We start from the raw sequence: 11,972 nt of genomic DNA on the forward strand, positions 1-11,972 counted from the left end.
AACAAGAAATTTGTGGAGTGGTTGAAAAATGAGTTTTAATGACTCCAACCTAAGTGTATGTAACCTTCCGACTTCAACTGTAGCTCATGGCACACGCCGCTAGCTCATGGACACCTAGCTCATGGACACCTAGCTCATGGACACCTAGCTTATGGACACCTAGCTCATGGAAGCACCTAGCTCATGGACACTGCTCATGGACACCTAGCTCATGGACACCTAGCTCAATGGACACCTAGCTCATGGACACCTAGCTTATGGACACCTAGCTCATGGACACCTAGCTCATGGACACCTTAAGCTCATCTGGACATCGCTAGCTCATGGACACCTAGCTCATGGACACCTAGCTCATGGAACACCTAGCTCATGGACACCTAGCTCATGGACACCTAGCTCATGGACACCTAGCTCATGGACACCTAGCCTCATGGACACCTAGCTCATGGACCTCTCATGGACACCTAGCTCATGAACCTAGCTCATGGACACCTAGCTCATGGACACCTAGCTCATGGACACCTAGCTCATGGACACCTAGCTCATGGACACCTAGCTCATGGACACCTAGCTTATGAGTAAACCAACAAAATGTCAATAAAGATTCTTGTCTCTGTAAATTGGGTTCATCTCATCACAAAACTGTACAAACCTAGTTTGTGGCACTTCTTTGATTAGTTTAACAGGTTGTTCTTTAGTTTAACAGGTTGTGTGACATGGAAATTGTATGAGATTAAAAGCATATAGTATGTAAAACTGGGTGACTTTCTCCCGGTCAGCTGTTGCATTTCACATGATTTCTAATGTACGCAGGTCAGGGAACACAGCGAATGGCAATGTCCCGAAACAACAACCAACTCCACAGCCCCCGGCAACACAGGCCCCACCCCCTCAGGTAAACTGTCCACCTAGCAACACAGGCCCCACCCCCTCAGGTAAACTGTCCACCTAGCAACACAGGACCCACCCCCTTGGGTAAACTGTTCCTCCAGCAACACAGGCCCCACCCCCTTGGGCTATACAACACAAACAGATCTAGCCTGGTAATGGGAGTGGGCTATACAACACAAACAGATCTAGCCTGGTAACGGGAGTGGGCTATACAACACAAACAGATCTAGCCTGGTAACGGGAGTGGGCTGTACAACACAAACAGATCTAGGACCTTTTCCAGTACTTATTAATAATTTTACATGTTGTAGTAATTCTGCTCTCTTCATCTGTTTCCAGCCAATGCCTACATATCCACCATCCTCTACCTCAGGACTCAGGTATTAATGCTTTATCGTAGCATATTTTGACTTTCATTTGGGGGGGAAAGTGTTGTATTACCTTAGCCTTAGTTGTATGTTTTTATTTTGAATGTTGATTTTAGTTTTAATATGCCACTTAGGTATGGAGAAAACAACAACTGGAACCAACCTCCTGCCACCCAGCCACCTCTGCCCCAGCAAGGACCAGGTGTTCCCAAACCTATCCCTCCCAAGAATTAACCCTAACCCTAACCAACCTCCTGCCACCCAGCCACCTCTGCCCCAGCAAGGACCAGGTGTTCCCAAACCTATCCCTCCCAAGCATTAACCTACCCTAACCAGACTCCTGCCAACCCAGCCACCTCTGCCCAGCAAGGACCAGGGTCCCAAACCTATCCCTCACAGCATTAACCCTACCCTAACCAACTCCTCCTACACCAGCCACCTCTGCCCAGCAAGGACAGGTGTTCCAAACCTATCCTCCCAAGCATTAACCCTAACCCTAACCCAACCTCCTGCCCCCAGCCACCTCTGCCCCAGCAAGGACCAGGTGTTCACCGTCCCTCCAAAGCATTAACCCTAACCCTAACCAACCTCCTCCGCTGCCACCCAGCACCTCTGCCCCAGCAAGGACCAGGTGTTTCCCTCCTCAAGCATTAACCTAACCCTAACCAACCTCCTACCACCCAGCCACCTCTGCCCCAGCAAGGACCAGGTGTTCCCGTTCCTCCAGCATTAACCCTAACCCAACCAACCTCCTAACCACCCGCCACCTCTGCCCCAGCAAGGACAGGTGTTCCCATCCCTACCAAGCATTAACCCTAACCCTAACCAACCTCCTACCACCAGCCACCTCTGCCCCAGCAAGGACCAGTGTTGCCCATCCTACCAAGCATTAACCCTAACCCTAACACCAACCTCCTACCACCAGCCACCTCTGCCCCAGCAAGGACCAGGTGTTCCCATCCCTACCAAGCATTAACCCTAACCCTAACCCCCTCCTACACCAGCCCCTTGCCCCAGCAAGGACCAGGTGTTCATCCTACCAAGCATTAACCTGACACAAACACCCCTTCCAACATAATGGGCTCTTCCCTTATTTGTATTGTAAATTGCATATTTGGATTTTTACTCACATTGTAATGTTAGTTTGTCGTATCCAAAACTTTTTAAAACCATTTTATTGCAGGAACATGATTTGGTGACAGGGACATTTAAGATATTGCTTTTTACATTAACTACCAGAAATGAAGGTATATATTTTGTAATAAAAGTATACATATTGTTGATATTGTTAAGTTCCACAAAGGCTCAATTTATTTTATGAGCTGTTTAAGATTTTTTATATATTTAAATGTTACTCCTAATAAATATTGAATATAAGATTTCTCGCCTTATTTTCCTGTGTTTATTAGGCCGGTCTTTCATTCCGAGTACAGTAGAATATTACCAGAGTTTCTAAACCAGAGGTCAACATCGTGAGATTTCTGGTGACGCTTGTAAACAGACCATGCCGGTCAAATCAAATTATTTCTCTCATACTTTGTAGACAACGGAGGTAGACTAACAGTGGAAATGCTTACTTACAGGTTATTTCCCAACATTGCAGAGTTAAAGATAAGATGTACTTTTTTTTATTTATTTTTTATAGTGACACGAGGAATAAATATACAGTGAATAACGAATAACACTGAGAGAAGAAATTACATGGCTATATATATATATATATGGTGCATTTGGAAAGTATTCAGACCCCTTGACTTTCTCCAATTTTTACGTTAGTCTTACTCTAAAATTATATTTTTTAAATAATAAAATCTACACACAATAACCCATCCAATGACATCACGAAAAAAGTTTAGAAGTTTTTGCACATTTAAAAAAAAAAAAAAAAAGTATTCCACCCTGTGTTATGAGACTCATATTGATCTCAGGTGCATCCTGTTTCCATTGATCATCTTTTGAGATGTTTTTACAACTTAATTGGAGTCCACCTGTGGTAAATTAATTTGATTGGACATGATTTGGGAAAGCACACACCTGTCTATATAAGGTCCCACAGTTGACAGTTGCATCTCAGAACAAAAACAAGCCATGAGGTGAAGGATTGTCAGTAGAGCTCCGAGACAGGATTGTGTCGAGGCATCGATCTAGGGAGGTACCCACAATTTCTGTAGCATTGAAGGTCCCAAGAACACGGTGGCCTCATCATTTCTAGTGGAAGAAGTTTGAAACCACCAAGACTCTTCCTAGAGTTGACCGCCCGACCAAACTGAGCAATCTGGGGAGAAGGGCCTTGGTCAGGGAGGTGACCAAGAACCTGATGGTCACTCTGACAGAGCTCCAGAGTTCCTCTGTGGAGATGGGAGAACCTTCCAGAAGGACAACCATCTCTGCAGCACTCCACCAGGCCAGACGGAAGCCACTCCTCAGTATAAAGGCACATGACAGGCCGCTTGGAGTTTGCCAAAAGTCATCTAAAGACTCTCAGACCATGAGAAAAAAGATTCTTTAGTCTGATGAAACCAAGATTAAACTCTTTGGCCTGAAGGCCAAGCATCACATCTGGTGGAAACGTGGCACCATCCCTACGGTGAAGCATGGTGGTGGCAGAATCATGCTGTGGGGATGTTTTTCAGCGGCAGGGATTGGGTGACTAGTTAGGATCGAGAGAAAGATTAACTGAGCAAAGTACAGAGAGGTCCTTGATGAAAACCTGCTCCAGAGCGCTCAGGACCTCAGACTTTTGCAAAGGTTTACGTTCCAACAGGACAACGACCCTAAGAACACAGCCAAGGCAACGCAGGAGTGACTTCAGGTCAAGTTTCTGAATATCCTTGAGCGGCCCAGCCAGAGCCCGGACTTGAACCCGATCGAACATCTCTGGAGAAACTTGAAAATAGATGTGCAGCGACGTTCCCCATCCAACCTGACAGAGCTTGAGAGGATCTGCAGAGAAGAATGGGAGAAACTCCCCAAAATACAGGTGTGCCAAGCTTGTAGCGTCATACCCAAGACAACTCGAGGCTGTAATCGCTACCAAAGGTGCTTCAACAAACTACTGAGTAAAGGATCAATACTTATGTGGTATTCTAACCAGGGGTCAAAGTATAATTAATTTATTCCAGGTACAGAACATCCTATATGTTCACACTTACACCAACATGTGTTATGGGCCAAATCATAGCATTTCATATAGAACCCAGAGATCCTATAATTTCAATAGGATCTCTGTAGGCCAGGCGATAAAGATTTGTCATTTAACTTTAAAAAATGTATGACCTTTAAATTGTGGCATAAACACAAACCAGTCATGATGTTTTTTCATCTGATTGTCAAACATTCTCTTCTAGACTTACCCGCTCACGATCGTTCACTCACAAACACATTTCAAGCCTCCAAACAGTGGTGAAATGGAAAGAGACATCGGTTACACAACACCAAAAAAAAGTGGAATGACATTTTGGCTGGGCTATTGTCATTAGGCCAGAATTTATGCGTCCACTGCTGTCCTCGCGCATCTCTGTATCTGCCACTCATCTCTGCCTTGGAAAATGTCAGTGTTCTCATGGAAACACATGGCGTTTTGGAGTATAGTCTATACCACCCGTTTTTTTTATTTCTCATGCCTCTTACATGCGGTAATGATAAAAAAAAATTGAGTAATAGCCTACAATTTTCTTAACGTTTTGTTTTAATTATTGTGATGGGCTCATGTTTTTACCGGTTTGACATACCCTCACTTTATTTTGCCGGGATACCTTACCGCCTTACTTTCCCCCCCTGATTCTGACTACGGAAGTCACGAGGTTCTGCTCGCCTGAATATTAGAGTCAATGAGAGAGAAGTGAAAAATTATTATTTCGTTATTAATTTTCTTGAAATATATAAAGGTATAATCTAGTTTCGAGACGATGTCTTAAGTAGTTGAACTCCGACCTCGTGAAAGTGACAAACTGACACGGCTTCATCCGAGGGAGCAGAGAGAGCACACCCCTGTCTACATCTAGGGGACCACAGTGGAGAATGTGAAACGCTTCAACTTCCTTAGTGTACACATCACTGACAATACTGGCCACACCTCATAGCCTGGTTCCTCTCGAGGTTTCTTCCTAGGTTTTGGCCTTTCTAGGGAGTTTTTCCTAGGCCACCGTGCTTCTACACCTGCATTGCTTGCTGTTTTTGGGGGTTTTAGGCTGGGTTTCTGTACAGCACTTTGAGATATCAGCTGATGTAAGAAGGGCTATATAAAATAAATTTGATTTGATTTGAATATGAAATGGTCCACACAGACAGTGGGGTAAAGAAGGTGAAACAGGATGCTGGAGAAATTCAGCTCGGCCCCTAAAACCCTCACAAACTTTTGCAGAGGCATAATTGAGAGCATCCTGTCGGGCTGTATCACGGCCTGGTTCGGCAACTGCACTGCCCGCAACCGCAAGGCTCTTCAGAGGGTGGTGTGCCAAACGCATCACCGGGGGAACACTGCCTGCCCTCCAGGACACCTACAGCACCCGATGTCACAGGAAGGACAAAAAGATCATCAAGGACAACAACCACCCGAGCCACTGCCTGTTCACCCCGCTACCATCCAGAAGGCGAGGTCAGTACAGGTGCATCAAAGCAGGGACCAAGAGACTGAAAAACATCTATTTCAAGGCCATCAGACTGTTAAATAGCCACCACCAGCCAGCTACCACCGGTTACTCATCCCTGCCCTATGTACATAGACATGGAACCACTGGTCACTTTAATAATGTTTACATACTGTTTTACTCATTTCATATGTATTACGGGTCTTCCATGTATTTTGTCAATCCGACATGCTATCGTCCTAAATATTTAATATTCTCTTAATTCATTCTTTTACTTTAGATTTGTGTTTTATTGTTGTGTGAATTGTACATATACTTACTGCACTGCTTTGAATGGTAGGAACACAAGAGATTTAGTTAGATACTACTGCACTGTCTGGAGCAAGGAACACAGCATTTAGTTAGATATACTGCACTGTTGGAGCTAGAACCAAGCTATTTAGTTAGATACTACTGCATAGGCATTTGACAGCAGCACTAACTGTTGGAGAGTACAGTAACCCAGCATAATCTCAGCGTATACGATACTACCTCCGCACTGTTGGAGCTAGGAACACAAGCATTTAGTTGATACTACTGCACTGTTGGAGCTAGAACACAAGCATTTAGTTAGGATGCTACTGCACTGTTGGATAGGAACAAAAGCATTTACTTTAGACTAAGCTGATCTGTGGAGCAACTGTTGGGCTAGGAACACAAGCATTTAGTTAGATACTACTGCACTGTTGGAGATAGGAACACAAGCATTTAGTTAGATACTACTGCACTGTTGGAGCTAGGAACACAAGCATTTAGTTAGATATTACTGCACTGTTGGAGCTAGGAACACAAGCATTTAGTTAGATACTACTGCACTGTTGGAGATAGGAACACAAGCATTTCACTACACCCGCAATAACATCTGCTAAACGTGTGTCTGTGACCAATAACATTTTATTTGAAAGACTTTGTCGGAGTGGCTTTGAGACGGCGTGCACATGCGCAGTTCGACACGAGAGGACCCCCTTAGACCCGATGACGTGTTTATACGCCAACATCGCCATGACATCGCCTACAAGTATGAACGGGGATTTCTGTTGGAGAATCAGTTTTAGCCTGTCTTTGATACTGTAACGTTACTGTCTTTTGTATTACTCTGAACATGCCATTGGTTTGGTAGAACCTCCAGCACCAGAGGTGGCAGCACTGGGCCATAAACTAGTATACTTACCGAAACAAAAACACCATCGAAGTACCGGATTATGACGTGGACTTGTTATGGTCAGGAAGAGGACTTTCCTCAACAAATAATAGTTGAATAATGTAGCAAAGGTGACAAATCGTTCCGTCGATGGATCTAAATGAAGATGGTGTTCATTTGCGATGTGCATCCGGAATATGCTTGTGYGTTCTCTGCGGTTTACCTGCAGCRGGAAAGTCGACGCTCGCACAGGCGGTCAACTCTCACACTGTACAACGAGGATGGAGGTCCACTGTCATTTCTTACGACGACCTGATTCCCGGTGACGCTTTCGATGTGAAAGAAGTCGAGGATGAGGAGGATATGCCGCGATCGCAGACGGTACTTTTACAMGTCTGAGTCCTGTTTATATCAATGTAGACTACTGAGAACTGTCAATGTTCAACTACCCACCTGGGATGTGTTGTGCCGAAATTCAATCAAATCTGCATTATTGAATTAAACTGCCTGTAAAGCTACCGCAATGAGACAACATTTTACCAGAGGAATCAAAAGGGAGTTAATTTCCATATAAATGCGCCATAGGTTTGATTGATATGGTATACTATTTGAAATAGCCAACAGATTTTTGTCTGAATGTATTCCTCATGTCACTGTGCCGTCCCCATGTCTTTCAGCAAACTAAATGGAAGTTGCACAGACAAGCCGTGCTACAGTGTGTTGAACGGTTCCTACAGAGTCCTACAGAGCTGGGACAGCTACCACCRAGCATCGACCAGATCAACAGTGATGCCTGGAGTCGTCTCCTTCACGCCGCTCAGGTCTGCGGGACAWCGGTGGRCTCTTCTCGGGTTTACCCGTCACCTTTAGATCGACCAGCTCCGCCACTCGTCATTCTGCTGGACGACAACTTCTACTATCCAAGCATGAGATATGAGRTGTATCAACTGGCCAGGAAACGTATGTTAAATCTGAAACCCCGTCGTAGAGAGTTATTGCACCGTCTGAAACGCTGTGAAACGTCTTGATAATATTTTATTTAAAGCTGGTGTACAAAACTGAAAGTACAATATGCAAAAATAAGCATGGGAAGCATAGAAATTGCACATCTAGAACAGATCTACCGCTTTCTAAGACTCACTTTCAATGAAAATGACAGATCTGTAAGTCACATTTCTATGTGCATTTGGTCTGGTCGCCCAAAAAACGTACATATTGGAGCTTTAAAACGTGAACCAAACAAAACCCAATGATTTCAAAGCTAAACAAACCATACACCTCTTTGCCCAAGGACTACTGTTAAATATGTCCACAGAAAACAAACACACATTTACAGGAACAACTGTGCAGATAAAGTTTGTTAACAGAATAAAACTGAGGGAGATTTCACCATAATTCTGTTACCAAACTTTTGCATCTGCACAGTTTTTCCAGTAAATGTTTATTTATTTATKTATTATGTAAATTGTTCAAACAAGTAGTCATTGTCCATAGAATTGTATGTATGGTTTGTTAAACTTTGAAATCAATGTTTTTTTTGTTTAGCATAGTGTTAAATCGGAGTCTCAGCGTAATTCCGTTACCATGGAATTGCCTCGTATCTCCTCCTAACCAGTTGACGTTATGTAGTCATTTTAATGATGTTATGTAGTCAKTAGTAAATCATAGATATTGTTTGGCCCTACATTGACCATTTTTCTCTATGAAAAAACAGACTCTGTGGGATTCTGTCAGGTGTACGTCCACTGTCCTGTGGAGTCGTGTGTCAGGAGAAACCAGCTGAGGCCCCGGCCCTTACCCAGTGACGTCATAGTAGAGATGGCCAGGCGCATGGAGCCTCCAAACCCTCAGAGAAACACGTGGGAGAAGAACAGTGTCACTCTGGACAGCGAACACCACTTCACCATAGAATACATGTGAGTCCAGGGAACACCACTTCACCATAGAATACATGTGAGTCCAGGGAACACCACTTCACCATAGAACAAACCCTCAGAGAAACACGTGGGAAGAAACGAAACAGTGTCACTCTGGACAGCGAACACCAACTTCACCATAGAATACATGTGTGAGGTCCAGGGAACACCACTTCACCATAGAATACATGTGAGGTCCAGGGAACACCATTCACCATAGAATACATGTGAGTCCAGGAACACCACTTCACATAGAATAATGTCAGTCCACGGAAAGCCACGGTTCACCAGTGACGAATCATTATGTCGGAGTCACCTCCAGGGGAACCACCACTCACCCACTTAGAACAGTACATGGGAGTCCAGGAAGGAGCCCGCCGAGCGCCCGTACGCGACCCCGCATTCGGCGACAACGCATCTTATGACCGACAAATGACGTCAGGTTCCACCGGGCCGCTCCGCCCCCCAGGGCAGCCCCGCCACATCCCGTCGACACCCTGGTACACCGACAGACGCCGTCGCCGTGCCCGTCTCTTCACCCAGCGAGAGAATCATGCCATCTAGCCGCGCGGGCGCAAGCCACGTCACGACGGGTGACTATATCATACCACACGACCAGCACCACAATACGTATGGCTACTTTCTTGATCACACGATACCTCTCTGTATCTTTGTTCCACACTCTGCGTTTGCGTACCAAAACTCGTCCCCGCCACGCTCTCGGATCACGCGATGCTCGAGCGCTGCTCGCCATCGCCTGCTAGGAGCCTGTCGGCCATCGGGGTACCGGTCTGAGTCAGACCGTACGCCCTAGTCACTATGCCGCCGGATCGGTGCACTCCGTGCACGCATCTCGCGTATAGTACGCCATGGCACATGTTTCCACGATGCTCTTTGTGATCTCTCGTACCCACGAAGGGATAACACGGTCCTTACGGGTGCGCGCACGTTCATACTTACGACATGAACACCAGACCACGGTCCGGCGTATACTGTGACGAGCTGCCAAAGCCGTCGGCGACGAGCGCACCGACCACCATCCAAGTCGTACCCTCACACATCGGCTCCAACAAATGTCGTGTAGCGCTGCCAACGGGCACCAGAGGGATGAACAGCCATCTAACACGCAGCACGCCAGCCCGGACACAGCTCGCCCCAGCGCCTAAATCGGCGCTCTCCAGCCCCTACCCTTATCGCGGGTGGTGCTCACGGACTCCTCACAATCGCGCGTCTTACACAAACAATCAGACTGCTGACAAATTTGGATGGTAACGGTCAATCAAGTGTACAGTTATATCAAACTGTATGTGATAAAGCCCTTCTACATCAGCTTGATATCTTCAAAGTGCGTGTACAGAAACCCAGCCCCCTAAACCCAAACAGCAAAGCAATTGCAGGTAGTAGAAGCAGGGGCTTAGGAAAAACTCCCTGCGAAAGGCCAGAACACCTAGGAAGAAACGTAGAGACCGTGGGGACGCACTAAGGAACCTCCCGCAAAGGCTTGAGGGGGTGCCAGTCCTCTTGCACTCGGCTTCATACGCTGCTTCACAATCTACACCTTGTGCCGTCAGATAGCACTCCGTCCCTCCCGTTCAGCTCAAACGGCTTGTGTGAAGTGTTATCTCTGCACTACTGACGTTGGGAGAACCCGTCTTCGAGTCCAGTCCAGGACAACCGCTGCAGGCCCAAAAGGTATGTTCTACCGTGTAGCTATCCATGACCCCCTGCCACCCTCCATGAGGAACAGACCTTCTCTGTTGAAACCGCTGCCTGACCTTATCTCTAGTAGGAGGCAGTAGCATGCTAGGATGACCCTCTCATGCTCGAAACCCCATCCTATCTTTCTGAGAGTAGTGCTCACGCCAGCGCCACGCATAGACGTCTTGTGAAGACCCGCTACTATTCTAGGAGTGCGAGAGCAGCTACGGACCCCTCTCTGGCCGCAACCTTGACTATATTCTCAGTTAGAGGGCCATGAGCAGCTAGGACCTCCTCCTGTGCAAACCCTCCTCTTTTAGCGGAGTTGCAGAGCGAGCTAGGACCTCTCTGTGAAACCCTGCCTAACCGACTCTTCTGCGGCCTAGAGGCCCCAGACCAGCACCTAAGGGAGCTCCCCCTCCTGTGAACACCCTGCCTTACTCAGTTTTCTAGTAGCGGACGGCAGAGCAGCTACGGGCACCTCTCTGTGAAAAACCCCTCCATATACATAGTTCAGGAGGCGAGTCAGCTCAGTGACCTCTCTGTGAAACCCTCCTATATTCATAGTAGGAGGCAGGAGCAGCTAGGACCCTCTCTGATGAACCCCTCCCTATATTCTGGTAGGAGCAGAGCAGGTAGACCTCCTCTGTTGACAACCCTCCTCATACTATTTCTGGTAGGGAGGCCCAGAGCCAGCTCGACCTCTCCTGTGAACACCCCCTCCTATATTTCTTAGTGCGAGGAGCAGAGCAGCTAGCACCTCTCTGCTGAACCCTTCCTAGATTCTAGTAGGAGGCAGAGCAGCTATGACCCCTCTCTTGTTGAAACCCTCCTTATATTCTAGTAGGAGGCAGGCACCCCGCTCAGGACCCTCTCTGTTTGGAAAACCCGGCTATATTCTAGTAGGAGGCAGAGCAGCGAGGACCTTCTTGTGGAATTCCTCCTATATTCTAGTTGGAGGCCAGAGGCCAGCGTAGGACCTCTCTGTGAAAACCCTCCTATATTCTAGTACGGAGGCAGAGCAGCTCGGACCTCTCTTTGGTGCAAGACGCTCCTATATTCGTAGTAGAGCGGCAGAGCCAGCTAGGACCATCTCTGTGAAACGCTCCTATATTCTTAGTAGGAGCAGAGCAGGAGGACCCTCTCGGTGAAACCCTCCTATATTCTAGTAGGAGCAGAGCAGCTTAGGACCTCTCTGTGCAAACCCTCTATATTCTAGTAGGAGCAGAGCAGCCTTAGGACCTTCTGCTAGGAAAACCCTCCTATATTCCTCCAGTAGGGAGCAGGAGCAGCCTTAAGGACATCTTCTGTGAAAACCCTGCTGTATTCT

General features: G+C 46.6%; 1 protein-coding gene, 1 long non-coding RNA gene and 1 pseudogene across 2 annotated transcripts in view; 2 read left to right on the top strand and 1 right to left on the bottom strand.

Moving 5' to 3' along the window:
• LOC112077268 (disintegrin and metalloproteinase domain-containing protein 9-like) overlaps window positions 1–1,582 on the top strand; it is a 10,267-nt pseudogene extending 8,685 nt beyond the window's left edge.
• A 439-nt stretch (window positions 1,583–2,021) lies between these two features.
• LOC139026321 (uncharacterized) lies at window positions 2,022–2,370 on the bottom strand. The gene is made up of 3 exons (XR_011478094.1): window positions 2,311–2,370; window positions 2,182–2,237; window positions 2,022–2,092 (listed from the first exon to the last, which is right to left on the bottom strand). It is a non-coding gene; the product is annotated as an uncharacterized lncRNA (long non-coding RNA).
• Window positions 2,371–6,906: 4,536 nt separating this feature from the next.
• Window positions 6,907–11,972, top strand: part of LOC112077272 (L-seryl-tRNA(Sec) kinase) — a 6,464-nt gene continuing 1,398 nt past the window's right edge. Inside the window, 3 exon segments of the mRNA XM_070441628.1 lie at window positions 6,907–7,409; window positions 7,706–7,988; window positions 8,743–9,032. Of these exon segments, the coding sequence (XP_070297729.1) occupies window positions 7,179–7,409; window positions 7,706–7,988; window positions 8,743–9,032 (804 nt within the window). The 5' untranslated portion in view covers window positions 6,907–7,178.

The sequence above is a fragment of the Salvelinus sp. IW2-2015 genome, unplaced genomic scaffold (genome assembly GCF_002910315.2).
Source record: "Salvelinus sp. IW2-2015 unplaced genomic scaffold, ASM291031v2 Un_scaffold4423, whole genome shotgun sequence".
NCBI lineage: Eukaryota > Metazoa > Chordata > Actinopteri > Salmoniformes > Salmonidae > Salvelinus > Salvelinus sp. IW2-2015.